The 16,595-nt window shown below is 40.6% G+C and overlaps 1 protein-coding gene across 15 annotated transcripts in view; it reads right to left on the reverse strand.

Moving 5' to 3' along the window:
* Window positions 1-346: 346 nt before the first annotated feature.
* Window positions 347-16,595, reverse strand: part of MBNL1 (muscleblind like splicing regulator 1) — a 112,595-nt gene continuing 96,346 nt past the window's right edge. For 9 of the 15 annotated variants that reach the window (XM_019472084.1, XM_019472051.1, XM_019472053.1 and 6 more), the window contains 6 exons: window positions 15,986-16,023; window positions 15,568-15,683; window positions 9,788-9,823; window positions 8,995-9,089; window positions 5,339-5,413; window positions 878-3,714 (listed from right to left, as the gene is read on the reverse strand). In XM_019472084.1, coding sequence (XP_019327629.1) covers window positions 5,357-5,413; window positions 8,995-9,089; window positions 9,788-9,823; window positions 15,568-15,683; window positions 15,986-16,023 — 342 coding nt within the window. In that variant the 3' untranslated portion in view covers window positions 878-3,714; window positions 5,339-5,356. Of the gene's footprint in view, window positions 3,715-5,338; window positions 5,414-8,994; window positions 9,090-9,787; window positions 9,824-15,567; window positions 15,684-15,869; window positions 16,024-16,595 lie in introns of all 15 variants that reach the window. The other 6 variants (XM_019472062.1, XM_019472060.1, XM_009279353.2 and 3 more) reach the window with 6 other exon arrangements.

The following is a 16,595-nucleotide window of genomic DNA, read 5'->3' on the forward strand; positions in this document are numbered from 1 at the left end:
TTGAGGGTCCCTTTTTTTTACCCGTATCTTGGAAGTATAGCCACAAGAGGGTAATAACAGCTTGGTCTGGCTCTATGGTATCCTGTTGCTTTATATGTATCCTTTGGATTTAACAATAATAGCGTGTATACTTAGCATTCTTAATATATATCCTGTATATTTAACATACTATGCACCGTTGAAGAAAAAAAACCCCAATACCGGCATATAGGTTTTTCCCCACAAATAAATTATATCCCTTCAGTCAAACAAACATGCAGATAAAATGAAAAATGCGTACAAAAGAAAGCGGTGCAATTTTTAACCTGATAGATATAGAAAAACATAATTAAGAAAGAGAATTTTATTAGGGCAATTTCACTTTATTTTTTCCATACAGCAAGGTCAACTATAGCAGTAATAATAAAATAAGCATAAAAACAAATTGCAGCCCAGGACAGAGTACATAATTTGGAGCAACTACAAGCAAAAAGTAAGTCTGTGATTACGTAATAGTAAAACCAAGCACATCTGTCCTTTCAGCAGATGAAAAGTTGCGGGGTTGCAAATAAGTGCAACTTCATTAATTATTCAGTGTGAGTACTGGAGAGATCAGACAAAAGTAATGGCCTAATCACTTTCTCTTTCCAGCTTTGGCATATATAATGACAAGGTTTCTTGAACGCTTTCCATTAAAATGGTAAAATCTCCCAGGGTTTTTTTTTTCACCTGCTAAAAGAACAGGACCACTACAGCAATAAAAAATAATCACATAACAACTACAGCTACGGTGTGCTGTTTGGTTTGCCTGTTCATGATTTAACTCTTTTGTGAAAGTCAGTATTTGTTTTGAAGAATCTTTTTTGTGAACAATAAACCACTGAAATTGTCAGAAACTGGTTTAAATAGCATATATCTTTAATATAGTTTTTTGATACTTTAAACATGCAGTAGGTTTTGAATAATGTACGGAATATTTGATCCATGATTTCACCTTGATGGTTTGAAGTACCTGCTTTTTTTTCCTTTTTTTTTTTTTTCCTTTTTTTTTTATTAATGATTTTCAGGCAGATTTGAACCAGTGGAGCTTTTGTCAGTCATGAGATCTTGGAAGGATGGCCTATCTTTCCAGCTGAAAAAATCCTGGCAAACTACAAGCTGTCCACATAAAGCAAAGCAACTTTTTTGAAGGGGTATGGAGTGCTAACTCTGTGCCACTTTTGCAAGCAATTTTGTTCAGCCTGTCATTTTATTAGCCTTAACAAAACTCCTTGTAATTATAGACATTTTTATTCAAAATAAGATCTTACTATTATACAGGTTTCTCTCTTTTTTGACTATATACAGAAGTGCAAAAAGTCAACCTTCTCTCTATACGTTCCCACATGCTAAACTGCAGCATAATCAACCCTCAAGAGTTTGCACACACACACTATAATTCTTGTTACGTAAACTTTGAGTATTTGGATTATCAACAAAAAGTCCCTTGATCTATTGATTATGCAGCTTATTTATAACAAGGCCTGATATTCAGGGATTTCAAAAAATATTTAAACAATATTTTAACATTTGAAATGGATACAGTAGAAAATAAATTTTATTCTAATATCTAGGAACTAGATTTTCTCATAATAACTAATTACAAACAAAATAAATCATCAAAATATTACTCAATTGTCTGCCAGGATTGTTGCGATAGCAACAACTTAACTTCTTACTTAGCAATGATTATATAATTATAAGATATCCATATAAAAGATCTTTGTTCTTTTAATGAAAACTAGACAAGAACTAACAATGACTGACATTCTTACATTGTAATATTAAATCAGTAAAATATAAATCATTTAGTTAACAATAATACGAATACTCATATGACACTACATGTAAATTCAAAACTGAGTATGTTATGAAGAACACTACTTTTTTTTGTATTTTGAAAAAGTCATCAGTAAACTCTAATAAAACAAAATTCTATAAACTGAAATGGTATTCAACTGGTAATAGAAAATGAAAACAATCTAATAAATGTAAGAAATAAAAACTACACTTTTAACAAGAAAAAAATAAGTAATATTCTATAATGTTAAGTAACTACAATAACATGTGAAGTCACCTATACTTTCTTAACACGATTGAAATTACATTGGTATGGGTTTTAACCCGTAATGTAATAATCTAAGGCTTTAATAGATGTACAGTACAATCAGTAAAATCAACACATCATTCTTATACTATAAAGCATCTCTCTCAAGCATAAAAACTCGCAGTAAACTTGGAAGTATGGAGAGTTCTACAACCGAACTCGCGCTTCTTCCACTCCACGCTACGCTACCAGTGACCTGGCCCCCACTTCAGCACTTTGCTGAACAGAGCAAAAATATCCTTTACTAGCTGCAACATCCAAACCACAAAAAGGAATTCCTTTGGATGAATCCATTCTTAAAACTTGAATGCACATCTATTTTTTTGTTTTTATTTTGTAAAGGCTTTCTAAGGCTATAAGCAGTTAATCTGAACAAAAAAATTCACATATAAAACTCACCCAAGTATTTAACCCACCCAATTTCTACACTAATTAACATCTCCATTTTTTCATATTTTGGTTTGTCATGCATCTGATGTCAGTGCTTCTTTCGTCTTTGTTTAGAGTCACCATGTAAAGCGTGACTTTGATGAAGTAAAAGTGAAACCCATCTCTGCAAAACATTTATAGTCCTTTTGACTTTCGACAGAGGCTATAAATAGAAGCGAAAGTTCCTCAAATGTTTGTTACTGTGTCTCAGAAATGGCTTTTCCCTTTCGTATATCATGTTATACAGTAAAATATGCATAAATATTACACTACAATGCCTTAAAATAGTTTATATATATGTCCAGTATGGGTTAATTTGTACGGCTAGAGTATCTTTCTTGTGCTGTCTACTGTTACTGTAAGGAATAGTTGGCCATTTCTGAGACAGCTTTGGTTTGAAACAGAATGGTGCCCTTTGACTGATTAGTACTAATAAAGTAAGTGAAAATGTGGTTCTGAAAATAACACTGCAGAAATAATACTCTAATCGGATGTACAGTCTATGGCACTTCATGAGAATCCTTAACAACATGGTATTTAAAGCCATTGATGTGCTTTAAAATATACACAGTTGTGGTTTTGCTTGGCACATTCATCTCTGTCAGATACCTCTCTTACCACTTCTTACAATCTATTACATTAAAAATATTACTCTTAAACAAAAATTACTGTGCATGCACGCTCTCATCTATAATGGCAATTTTAAATACAAGGTGCACCTTTGTTATTTGTAAACCTTGAAAGAAATAAACTTACTTTAAAAAATTATATCTTGGTCTACAGACGTACCAATACATAATAGATTTATGGTTACATCATTGTCTGTCTTTTCAAGGTGACATACATGATTATGTAGGAAATAGACTACATATGCATATTCAAATCCATATGCATACTTCTGTGCTAGAAAAGATAGACCATGTTGTAGTTTTTAGACAATAAGATCACCTCAGCACAAATATCAATTAAATGTACAAAGTATATAGGCAACAGTGTGCAGTGGATTTCCAAGTTCTTGTTTCATCTCGTTAACATGCAATGTGTGGATGTCTTACTGCTGAGGGAGTTTCCGAGTGTTGCTTGACGGTATATACATTATGGCTAATGAGCTCGTCCTCTTCTCAACCCAAACACACTGTCCTTTTCTCTTTAGTTATGATCTAGAAAGGAAAAAAGATAAAGCATTTTCAACGCAGTCATAACTTCTCGTTAGCACCACATCAGCCCAAACTTTGCATTTGCAACAGGGAAATTTGCCACCGAGTATCGGGGAAGCTTGCACCCAAACCCGCGGGATTTCCCTTCAGTAACGTTCTTGCAGCAGAGGTTCACTTTACACCTGAATTCTGCAGCGACAGAAGTGCACGATACACTGGCCTCCTGCTGTTCCCGAGACCCCAGCCGTGGGATCAGAATTTGGGGGACAGTTTCCAGACCCCAGAGCCCAGACCCTGGGAGGCAGCTCCCCACAAAGTGCTGTGTGAGCACTGCCCAGCAGCCCTGGGCGCCTCTCTCTTCCCAGGGCCTGTTGCCGCTGCCCTGTAAAACCTGGGAGCCCAACCAATATCTGAGAGGCACCTAAACATCCTTAGAAATCTGGGCCCTATGTTCCCAAGGTAATTTTTCTTACTTAACTGCTCATCTAGTGTAGCTATTTCTCTGGTCTCTATTGCCTATCACACCTCTAGAGAGTGATTCCTCCTCCACCTCTGGACGGTCTCTAAAATGGGGACACCCCAGACCCAGCTGACTGCGGAGGGAAGCCTGGTAGCGAACTTAGGCTGCAGACTAGAGGCATCCCACCTGAGTCACTTAAGCAGTGTAAAAATGTTTGTGCTCAGCTGAAAGGAATAACTGTTATTATAAACCCACTGTGGCAAATCAGTTAATCCTCACCCTAAGTAATAATTCCATTATGGCTGAGCCATTCAATAAAAAACCCAGCAAAAATGGAGTGCAACGGAGAGAAAGGTAATACAAACGACAAGCTATCCTAGGGGAGGTGATGTGCTGCGGGTGGTTTTAATGACAACAGGTAATTTAGTGACAGACTGGAAACTACAGTTTACTCATAGAAAGACACAGGGGAAAAAATCTCTCAAGCTTAGGCACACAAACCTAGATTTCAAACTTTGTGGGGTGAAAGGTTACAGTATAAAAAGCTGACATACACTATCTGCAATCGCCGTTCACACCAACACAACGGAGGTAAGAACTGTGCCTGCACTGTGGGACCTCTCCTTGCCATATCACCCATGCCAGGAAAATACCATACATAATGCATCGTAATCTGACAACCTGCATTCAAGAGAAATCAGGCTTCAGCTGGGCAGATGACTAAACCTGTCTTTTAGAGATGCTGGCTTTCCAAATTTGGAGATTTAAAATTAGTTCTTTCTAAAGGCAGCTTAACGTAACCACTTCCCCCCTAGACCTGGCTCACATCAGTGCTAGAGCCATCATCCTTTATAAACAAAATGTAAAATTCTAACTTTAGACTCTCTGATTTTGCTATTCAGAAGTTTATCCATACGTATAATATGTCCCTTCTATATGTACAAACTAATACCGTCAACTGGTCCAACACACTAGCTAACGTGGTCACTGCTAACTGTGGGATCTCCACTCAGAGAAGAATGGCATGTCGGTGGAGTTCAGAGCCTCTTCCCCCATATCTTACTAGTTTTCTTAGAGAGAAAATAAAAACATTCTGTCCCTGAAAAAGACAAATTATGCACGCATATAGGTAAGAAAACTGCAAGCAACAATGCATTGGGAACTTACTGTTTGATGACAAAATGTCTACATCTGTGTAACATACTTGTGGCTAGTCAGATGTTCGGCAGATATTATGGGTATCTATAGGTAAAAAATGTAAACAATGAATAACATGTACAATGAGCTGACCCAGAGACACAGCATTTTGCTATAGAACATAAGTTTGGAAAAGTGAGGATCAGCTGTGAGTTGGTGGATTTTATATTGTAACTATAAGTTAAAGTCAACTGAAGTGCTACAACAGCAACTTAAAACTGGAAAACACTGTGTTAAGTAGTACTTGACAAATATAAATAAATATTATTGGTTGTTTAGGAAATAAGAGAAGTTAAAATCTACAAAAGTCATGCAGTGCAGTAATTGAAAATAGCCCTTTTTGTTGGCCTACACAAAATTCTGTACTTTCAGTGTATCATTTAAAATGATAAATTCTACAGTGGCCTTGTTTCAGTCTGATTTTGTGAAGTGTTCACTGCTTTCACCGTCTTGGTTTTTGAATGCCAAACCTAAGATGCCCTGAGCTGGATTTTCACAGCTGGTGATAATCCACTGTCGAGAAGAGCTGCCTGCTCTTCCCACAGCTGCTGCAGGCATCACGGTGGATCAGCTGAAAAGCTAAGACTCCCCAAAGCAGTGAAACAATTCTCAAAATGTTCGTCTGCGTAAACAGAATTCACTATGGGGCTCTCTTGAAGTGGCCCATCAACTCAGCTTCCCATTTAAAAAAAAAAAAAATTAAAATCAGAGTAGATTACCAACAGTACAAATAACAAACACATTCTACATCCCACCCTTGGGTCCCAGCGGTGCAGCCCTCTGTGTGCAGTGCACAGGCTGAAGTCCGTGGGAGCGAGCCCAAACAGACCTCGCAGGTCAGGCCCTTGAGAAGGGACAGCCCTAAAGCATGCAGGTGTTGGAGGAACCGTGAGCGACTTTGCATTACAGACAGGACCAGAAGTCTGGCTGGAAGGAGCAAATAGATGCGCCCACGTACAGGGAAACATGCTGGGGCATACAACACAAAATTGATTTGTAGCATCACAAATGGCTGTTGCACTTGAAAAGACTCTTTTTCCTAGTGGATACTAAGGCTGACCTGTTAATCCGCACAAGAAAGGGAATGGGGAGGTTTCCTCTTAACTAAATCGTTTACACGACTTGGTGTTGGTTGTTCCACCCCTTGTGCCCTCTCCTCCCCTAACAACTCCACACAACTCTACAACATTGCCAACTTGTACAGAAATGTGCTTCAAGTGTAATGAAGCTTCTCATACCATTGTTTTCTACTGCTGCAGGACAGGCTGTTGCACCCAACTGTGTAGAAGCATCAGGGATAGTGCTGTCGGAACATACCAAGGACCTTCAACACCGGTCAGTGAAGATGAAGGGCCAGATCTTAAGACTTTTGGCATGCATGCACATTGCATCGTGTGGCATTAAATAATTTCAGCATTGCTCACATAGTATATACATATATTTGTTATATATGTATATATTGAGGTTTGGCTGCAGTACTTTACTAAGTGTGTTATGAGGCTCCAGGGAGGATATGCATGAAATGATCAGATTCTACAACAGAAAGTTTCCCTGTAATCTATTTGGGAAAGTGCATGGTTATTTAGACAGAGAGATTATTTTAAAAAATAATGTTGTTTTTCTGTGGCTTGTTCTCACAACTCTCTGGACTTACAGAGGATATAGAGACGCTTAAATTAATTGTATGGTGCAATAAATTACAATATTAAGAAACTTTGGGCATACAGGTGGTTGCTTGCTTAGGTGACATGTATGCAGAGGTAGTCATACCTATAAACTAGCTTTTCAAAATACAAAGTAATTCTTATGCTGGTTTAAATCCATCAGTGACATGGTCACTCAGCAAACACTTCTGAAGAGTAGAAAGTGCTACTTGCTAAGCAGACTAACCTAAGTATTTTTTGGAATTGTAAAATATCCAGGTCCCTTTTGAGACTCGGGATGCGCACGCCTATGTATCCCTGCAACAGCGTCATTTTTGGAATAATATTTTTGAGAGATCAGTAAGCAGACAGGTTAACAAAGAACGTACAGCTGGGCGTAGTACAAAATGGTAGTGCTCAATAGGCAAAGGTGGAAAGGCTCAAAGCCAAAGACTCTGGACTTAATCCTGCGAGAGCCTGAAGCACTTGGTACCCTCAGCGGCAGCGCAGCACCCAGCACACTGCAGCAAGGCCAGGGGCTCCTGGCTCTGCAGGAGCTGGCGCCATCCACCCCAAGCACAGAGGTGCAGGTGCAGCAGGGCACGGGCACAGGTATTGCTGCTTAACGCCCAACTGCAGCCGCAAACCTGACAACTTTATGATAGGATTTTGAAATTGTTTAAGGGGTTAGCTCTAATGAATTAGGGAGCCGAGTATGCCAGGTGAGCCTGCCTTAAAAACTGACATTTATCCTCAGAATTAATTTCACATACAGAACCACATCTGCAAAATGCTGAAGAAAATCTTTAGTTCCCTTTTCTAAAAGGCATATGTATGATTTCCACTGAGTCGAGAGTAATACATCATCATTATTATTATTATTATTATTTTCCCTTCCTTTTCTGTCCTATTAAACTGTCTTTATCTCAACCCACAAATCTTAATTTTTGTTTCCCCAATTCTCTCCCCCATCCCACGGGGGGGGGGGAGGGGGGGAGTGAGCAAACGGCTGTGTGGTGTTTAGCTGCCTGCTGGGTTAAACCACAACAATATTAGACCAGAACTGATCGTTTCATGACGTAAGGCAATTCTAACTTCCTAGTAAATCTCAACAAATCATTGTTTTTATAAGAGAAAGAAGAGGGTCTTTTAAAAGTTTTTAATGTTGCACTTTCAGCCAGATGTACTACAGAAATCTGCATTTTTGACAACCCAGCTAGATGAAAACAACAGGCCACGTTCTGTTCTCAGGTGCAGCTCCTCTGGCCCCTGGTACTCATCTTTGCAGCACAGTTTTTGGCTTTTTGGGGAGGACTTTTAATCACTTATTTAGTACAGCATTATTCTTTTATTCCTGAAATACATCCAAACATGGCAACAATCGGGGTAGCTATTTAGAAATAAAACCAGACTCTAACAGACATTTTCTTAACTGACGTCTGTCTACTGCAACAAGTAATCGGCCCTTTCCTAGCAGAATCACAAGCTGAAACAAAGGTTTGAAAGAAGTTTCTGTGTGGCCCATGCTCAAACGTTTTTGTTTTGCTCTTGGAAAAGGAGAGTCAGAACATGTTCAGACTGCTCAATTCCGACTGTTAAAATTCTGATCCTGCAACCCCTTTGCACAAAGGTTTTATTGGCTTTCACTGGAGTTCTGCACTAAAAGGAACTGTCAGCTTCACAGAAATAGAAATAAATAATGGGTTCCGTGTATTATCCCTTTCTCTTTACATCTCTGAGAGCAGAAATAAGCAGCACAGCCCATAAATGTTAAGACTGAGTCAGAAACTCTATTATCAATTATTTTTAGCATCAGAAATGGAACTGCAGCACCTTTTGAGCATGGAAAAAGGCTTATTAAGCTGCGCTGCAGGTCTTGGAGAGAATGTGTAGGCCAACAAGAGGTAAAATCAAAACCCCCATGCTCATTAAAAGCACCAATTTCAAGTTGTCTGTAAGGAACAAAGCTGTAAATTAGCAAACCTGGTTGGCTGTGGCTGTTGCAGCGAAGGGAACACTTGTGGCAGATGTTGTTGCTGCAGACACAGTGGCTGGGGTAGCACCGTGCACCATGGGAACTTTCGGAAGGAAAATCATATAAGCAAACATACAGAAGAGTGTAGCAGTATGGGAACCAGAGCGACATGTGGTAGGATAATTGAGCATGGTATTTATCACAGCAAAAAGCCCGAGACATCATTGCCAGCGCGTGACATGCAATCACAGTGCAAAGCAGGACAACATTCCAGGGAGAAAGAGGGGAGGGAAATGAAAGAGAAAAAAAGGGGAAAATGCTTGTTACCATCAAATCAAGAAAATTGACACAAACAAGCTTAACCATTTCAATACAAAAATCAACAGAAGAATTTTTAAATGCCCTTATATTTACAAATTTTTGTCTTTTAAGAATTCAACCCAGACATTTACTGCAAACAAAAATTAATCTTGTTGAAGGACAGTATACGTCTATGTGGCTATAGTAAGATACAGTCTTTATTTAACACAAGATAGTTTCTAAACACTGGAACTCATAGTCCAATCAAAATCCACCAAGGAACAATGTGCAATTCAAACAACTGCTATACAAAATTAACAATGTCTATGTGTCCATGTCAATTAAATAAAACAATTGCATTTAATTGACAGGTGTTAGTGCAGGAGGCTAAGGGAGATGGATTGGCACAAGAGCTGTAAGTTAAAATCTAGCAGTGGATTTTGAGGGTCTGTGAGCTGCACCACAGGTTTAAGATAATCAAGAAACAAAGCTGGCACCTACCAACACTTGTAGCGGGTGTCATGCACAATATTGAGCCTGCCCATCATGCATTGCAACAGGAAGGTGGATTTGGAAAGGGAAAAGAATTAAAACAACCCATCACACGTGTAATTAGAAAATTTCATTTGAACAAAGAAGAAAAATTGTTATTATGGGAACAGTGGCATGTATCTGTCAGCACAATCAAACCATACAATAGCACAGTGATCCATTAGAACTAGTCTTCAGTGAAGGGGAAAGAGCTGATTGAACTGTGTGCTGGTATATCGTGTTTGCCTTTGTAGCACCATGGAATATTAGCATGGCTAGGAAAAGTTTCTTTAGCTTTATTTTAAAACTCTTTTAGTCTTAAATCTTTTTGCCTTTTGACATAAGCTTTGTAATGGTTTTTACCCTGGTTTCCTCAGATTAAAATACTTTAAAGTTGCACCTGCCTACAGATACCTGAGGTCCACCCCTGCTAGGACACCAGGACACACGGAGTAGCCAGAGCAATGGACTAGCACTGTTGTGCCCTCTCCCTGCAGCTGCTTGGGAAGCACAGCGTAAGGCTTATTCTGTCCGGGTAAGACAGACAGCGAGAGGAGGCAAGCGAGGCTCTCCCCTCCTGCTAGAGCAGCCTTTTCAGCTAGGGCCCTTCTTGGATGGGCTGGAGCGATGATTCCTCGCAGAGCGATGACTTGATCTATACTGTTTCATTAGTCGCAGTCTGACTGCTCCAATATTTAGGTAATACATAGGCAAAACCCAGGTGAATTTGGCATGCAGTACGTTTGTCATATCTGTACAACCCCTGTGAGCTGCCGGTGAAGTGGAAGTGATCCTGACTCTCCTCTGGTCTGTTTGCTTAATATGCAGGTCAGAGGAGTGACTGAATAGTTAAAGTTTCCCATGCAGCTCATGGCAGCACCTAAGAATAATTGTTCAGCAATTTTTTCTACATTATTGGACGTATTTTAAGCGGCTGGTGTCTGGGCTCACAACCTGCAACTCTCTTTAGGCTACACAAAAATAATTGAAGTGACAGCACCTGGTGAATTCTGCCCTGCAACTAGAAAGCCAACAGCAGTATGGTGTTTTTAGGAACATTATGGTATCATTTTTTAACTATCACTAAGTTGGTAATTCTGTTTACTTTACATAGCAAAATGCCTTCCACCAGACTGAACTCAGAATCTTCTATTTTTGCTTCCCATATGATAAAGATATACTGATATTTCAGAATATAAATTTTTAATAAATGATTTACTTTTTTATTTAACAAATAACATTTATTAACACCGCTAATTTTGCCTGACACAGCAGAAACTGAAATAAACTCTGAAATCTGGGAACAGAGATTGGAGTGGAAATGGAAATGTATTCTAGAAGACTGCCAGTGGGAGCCACGGCAATGCTGCTTCCTTGACATTACGTGACCGTAACAAGGGGGACAGGAAATTGTTTTAGCTGGTGCCAAGCACTGTAGTGGCTTGCACAATCTCCAGAGCATTTAACTAAGCAGGGAAAAAGTCAGTCAGTATAATTACTGCTGGGGACAAGGTTATTCTCTGTCATCACTGTATCTGCAAGGCTACAAAGAAAAGGGCATAGTCATGTTTCCTAATTACTCTTCTATTTCTGTGTCATGGAAGAGACTGAAAATATTCACAAAGAAAGGTTAAATAAAAGAAGGGCAGCTTTTCTGACTTCGCATGCACGAATCATGGATGAAGTCAATGGGACCACTTGCAAGATTAAAAAATGGAGCAGAATTTGGCTATAAAGTGCAAACAGTAAGTAAAACTGCTTTCTCGGTCCCTCTTATGACATCTCTGTGGTATTAATGAGGTTACACAGAAGGACCTTTGAGTTCTGTCTCTGTAGAAGTGCCCTATTTATAAGGTTGCACATACTTCATTAGATCTGGAATATTACATCATTCCATGCATAATTAGGTCTACATGTTAAAGACGAGTTAGATTTTCATAATGACTCTGAAATATCACTGTAAAGCTTTTCAGCTCAAAATTTTAGTCTGAGTTATCATCATTAACATTATAACCAGCGCACACAGTTTTGAAAGGGAATCGAAGCGAATGAACATAAGGCGGAAATGAAAATACTAGCTAGGGTGCAATAACTTGCAAATATGAAGACGTAATGCTGTATGACCCTCTTACCAGTAATAAAAATCATTTTTGCTATGACCTTAATATTCATCTTGACTTCAGAAGCTTTGACTGACTAATGAGAATGCATGAATAATAAATGTGCAGTTTCAAATGTTCCCTAGCTTTTCAGCACAAGGCAGAATTTTAATTCAAGGATATGCTCAGTTAACTGATCATAACTTCACAACCAGATTATTTCTGCAGTGGAATAAAGCTATTTTTATAAATATTCTAGGTTTACTGGTGTTTTAAGCATTTTTTTCTCTTCTCTCCCTCGTATTATTCCCCTCAGTCTATTTATTCTGTCCAGTCTACTAAATCCTAATTAAAAATATCACCATAGACAGCATAAGCACTCCTGTCAAGGTGAACAGCTGTGCCTGATCTTTCCCTCCCTAACATTCTGGAGGAGAGCAGTGTTTTTACACAGACCCAGAAGCCCCATGGAGGAAGGTGCTTACACCGATATCACTTTAGGAAAGCACCTGTGCACTGACTGAGTCCTAAAAATGAGCAAGTAAGTTCTCTGGAATTGAAGCTGCAGTAACTAAATAAATATGCAATGCGTTAACTTAACGGCAGAGGTGGCTGAAGCCTTGCCACTGCTAGCTACGTGGTTCAGCTGCCCTGCTGCAATTCTGCCGCTTGCATGTGCATCAGGACAACAGCTCCTGGGAGTATCCTGTAAACCTGACCCCTTTCTTCTGGAGGATTACCTTTCTCAAAGACCGTCTGGTCACCCGGTTTACACACACAGGCCAGGAACAGCTGTATCAGCACAACTGAGGAGACAGTGAGCTGAGGCACAGGATGGTAATAAGCACCAGGGCATGAATTTCATCTAGTTGCAGACAGGAGCTCTCTATCTGCATGTACAAGCATACCCCCAGCCAGCTCACAGTTACTGCAGGACAAAGAGCATGTGCAGAAGTAGTGAATGCCAAGTAACCGGTGCTCTGCAAGTTCACAGCCCCACAGTGAAACGTTTGCCTGCGTGTCTGCCAAGGCGTCAAGAGTCGGCAGCCAGGACTGAAGTACCAAAATAGCTGTGAACATCTATTAAGTTGTGCAGAGCCTCCTCATTCGGCAGACTAACTCCACTTATTTCAACTAGCCAACACCACAAGTGTTCCCAGTTCTTTCTTGCAACACCTTTTACACTCCCCTCTCAGTCTGGGCACAGCTTCCAGCAGCCAAGGTTTCAGGAAGACCTCAAAAGGGTAGCCGTGCAAAGAGGGAGCTTTATTTGAGAGTGGTGAGATGAGTATCTAACAGCATTTAATCACTTAAAAGTGTGCTGGAGTCCCAGTGTCCATCCCCTGGCACGGACGATCCCTTTATTTGCTTTCACATGCCCTTGCATGCAGGCAGCCAGAATTAAGCCTTACAATTTAGAAGAGGTATCTGGGTTTGTCTGGAACATGAGTGGAAAACTCTCAAGGGTGAAACATCAAGAATGAAGTGCTCTGCAGAGAGGAGGGTCCTGAAGATCCTCCATAGGGGTACACACCTGTACTGTGTAGGTTCTGCAAGTGTCCTGCCCTCCAGACCTGCTGCATTTTCATAAATTGCAGCTGAAGCAACTAAGAATGCATATGAGTAATTACACTTTGGGTGTCTGAACCTGAAAAATGTCACTTTAATTCAGACCCCACTGAATTAACCTACCTCTGCTCCATGGCAGTGGAGCTGAGGGCACCCACACTCTGTGCTCTCCCGTCGGTTCTTAGGGACTGATGGAGAAACTCTATTTCCAGATGACTATGCACAAACAGGACTGATGCTAGTTAATTTTAAGTGGGGAAAACTAAGAAGGGCAAGGTGGCAAGTAAAATTTTCAAACTTTCAGAAAAGTACTGGATTAGTGGAAAGCTCAAACTGATGCTATCTGAAAAATATAAAAAGAGAATTTATAGTAGCTCATGCTAAAAAATCCTTTACTCTTCTTGTTTAACATACACTAAACTTCAGTGGTCAAGAAAGGTCAAATGAAGCATCAAGAACCACTGCGCAAACTCCTGTAGGTTTCAGTATAGATTTGCTAGAGGAAGAGCTGAGGTACGCCAGCGTGAAAGATCCCGGTCAATGATGTAGTGCAAATGAGGTCTGATGCACACAAACCATAACCCCAGCTTCTAAGTTCAAACAGCGTGATTCTAAGCAGCTGAAGTACTTCTAGAAATCATCCAGCCCTTGCTGATTTAATGGAAGCTGGAAAATTGCGTGGTTTACTGACTACATCAGTTATGCTTTGCCAAAACAAATCTGTGAAATTGTTTAATATCTACAGGAAGGACTGTGATTGCACAAGCATTTTTATATGAATTTTAGTATGTGGGCTAGAGACCTGACCTAAAGCTTACTCAACCAGAGTCTTTCTATTGACTCCAACAAGCTTTGCAACAAGCTTTTACTAATATGTCTTAGTGGTTGCAATGCATTTTTGGAACCTAAATAAGTTATTACAATGTACTACATCAAGCAACTAATTTTTGTGCCATTTAAATTATAGATGTTGGTTGTATGCCAGATTGTACCATCAAGAAAGAATGGTAAAAGGCATTATACCGAATTCCTGGGAACTGCCAAAACTGTTTAGGACAAAATACTTAAGTTTCTTTGGTAAGGATTGAATAGTTGTATTTTCTTTTCTCCCCTCCCCTCAGCTAGTCAGGATTACGAAGGGCCATCCTCACAGACTCTTTCCAATATTTTGAGTATAGATCTACCAGATGCCCTCTGCATTTCATCACTTACCTCCTAGAATGATAGTGCTGGTTCACATGTAAAAACGCTAACTCAGCTGTGTTAATATAGGCATAACTTCACATGACATACTAGATATAGAATTTTTCATGAAGTGCTGTTTGCAGAACCAAAACAAATATTCCAACTTTAAGATCCATTTTCTTCAGAGGGATTTCTGCTTATGTAAATAGTACAGGCATCAATTCTTCAGCAATTACACTAGGACAAGTGCAGATTTGATCACCCATGAATAAAAGCAAGTGCACGTCGGTTCTGCTTCGACCAAAATCACCCCCGAGGCTTTAGTGGTAGAGGCCTGAACCTTGATTTCTTGTGTAGGTTCATGATTAGCCTATCTGTGAGACTGCCTGCCTATGCCTTTTATGATCACTGCACCATAATTAAAATCAAAACCTTCAAGTGTGTGACTCAGAACAACTGTTGCTAAGCACATGAAGGCAAAGGGGTCTTACAGCAAAGAGAAACAAATACAACAACTTAAGAGATGTGCAATGAAGAGAAGTTAATCAAGGGAAAGAGGAACAAGAGAGGAGATTTCAAATTCTGATTTGGGATGACAGAGCAGGACACTGATTTTTATATTAGACTGGAAAACACCCACCCAGCTTCCAAGAGAAGCAGAGAGAAGCCAGCCTTCCTGCAGTCAGCACCTCCTCTGCCCACGGCTCGCCAGGCACGGCAGTGTCTCAGCCTGGAGAGAGGCTGCCTACACCTGGCAGCAGCCGCCCCGGCACCAGCAGCCACCACGCAAATACCTCTACGCATTTGCTGGCAGGAACAAATGGTTATTTCCTAGTGTCTTTTTTTCAGAATTCCCCCTTCTCCCTCCCCAGAAAAAGGCAAATGAGAAGCACTTACCTGGTGGGAGAAAGGCTGTATGCTGCTGTAACTGCATGTTGGCAAGAGCTTGCTGGTATTGGAAAATACCAGTGTTAAAGACTGCAGTGGCACCATTGGTTTTTTCAAGCGCAGGCCTCTTACGGCAGTGTCAGCCTGGAGAGGGGCTGCCTACACCTGGCAGCAGCCGCCCCGGCACCAGCAGCCACCACGCAAATACCTCTACGCATTTGCTGGCAGGAACAAATGGTTATTTCCTAGTGTCTTTTTTTCAGAATTCCCCCTTCTCCCTCCCCAGAAAAAGGCAAATGAGAAGCACTTACCTGGTGGGAGAAAGGCTGTATGCTGCTGTAACTGCATGTTGGCAAGAGCTTGCTGGTATTGGAAAATACCAGTGTTAAAGACTGCAGTGGCACCATTGGTTTTTTCAAGCGCAGGCCTCTTTGGTAATGGGGGAAGTACAGCTTGAGGAATTCCCTGAATGGTGGATGGGTATAAAAATAAAGTCCAGTAAAAAAAAGAAAAAAAAAAAGGGGGGGGGGAGGGGGGTGTGGGGTGTGGACAAGGATGGGAGGGAGGGAGAAGAAAAGGGAAGAGAGAAAGGAAAAAAGAAAAATCAGTAGAAGGCAAAAAAACCAGGCAGCACCATGTTTATCCATGAGCAAGCAAGCAGCATAGCAGACTTAACTACCAAATAAAAGGCGAGGTAAAAGAATTACAAGGGAGCACTACTTTAGCCTACCATTACAGCGGCACAGGTAACGTGTCAGAGCCGTACGTTATAGGAACCGGCGTAAATATTACGCTACGGTAAAGCTTCAGGGTTTTGATCAGGAGCGAGGCTATTGGGTAGGGGGAAGCAGCACTGCTAGCTCCATGAGGATCAACACGTAGAAGCGATGTTAATAGTCACCGTCCGGAGCGGATGGCGGGGCTGCTGGCGCCAACCCACTCCCCGGGCCCCAGCACCTGCCCGGGCATGCAGAGCGCGCGCCGCATGCCGGCACCCCCCGCCTCCGCGCCACAGCGCAGCGCCGCGAAGCCATGCC

The sequence above is a fragment of the Aptenodytes forsteri genome, unplaced genomic scaffold (genome assembly GCF_000699145.1).
Source record: "Aptenodytes forsteri isolate BGI_AS27 unplaced genomic scaffold, ASM69914v1 Scaffold299, whole genome shotgun sequence".
Taxonomy (NCBI): domain Eukaryota; kingdom Metazoa; phylum Chordata; class Aves; order Sphenisciformes; family Spheniscidae; genus Aptenodytes; species Aptenodytes forsteri.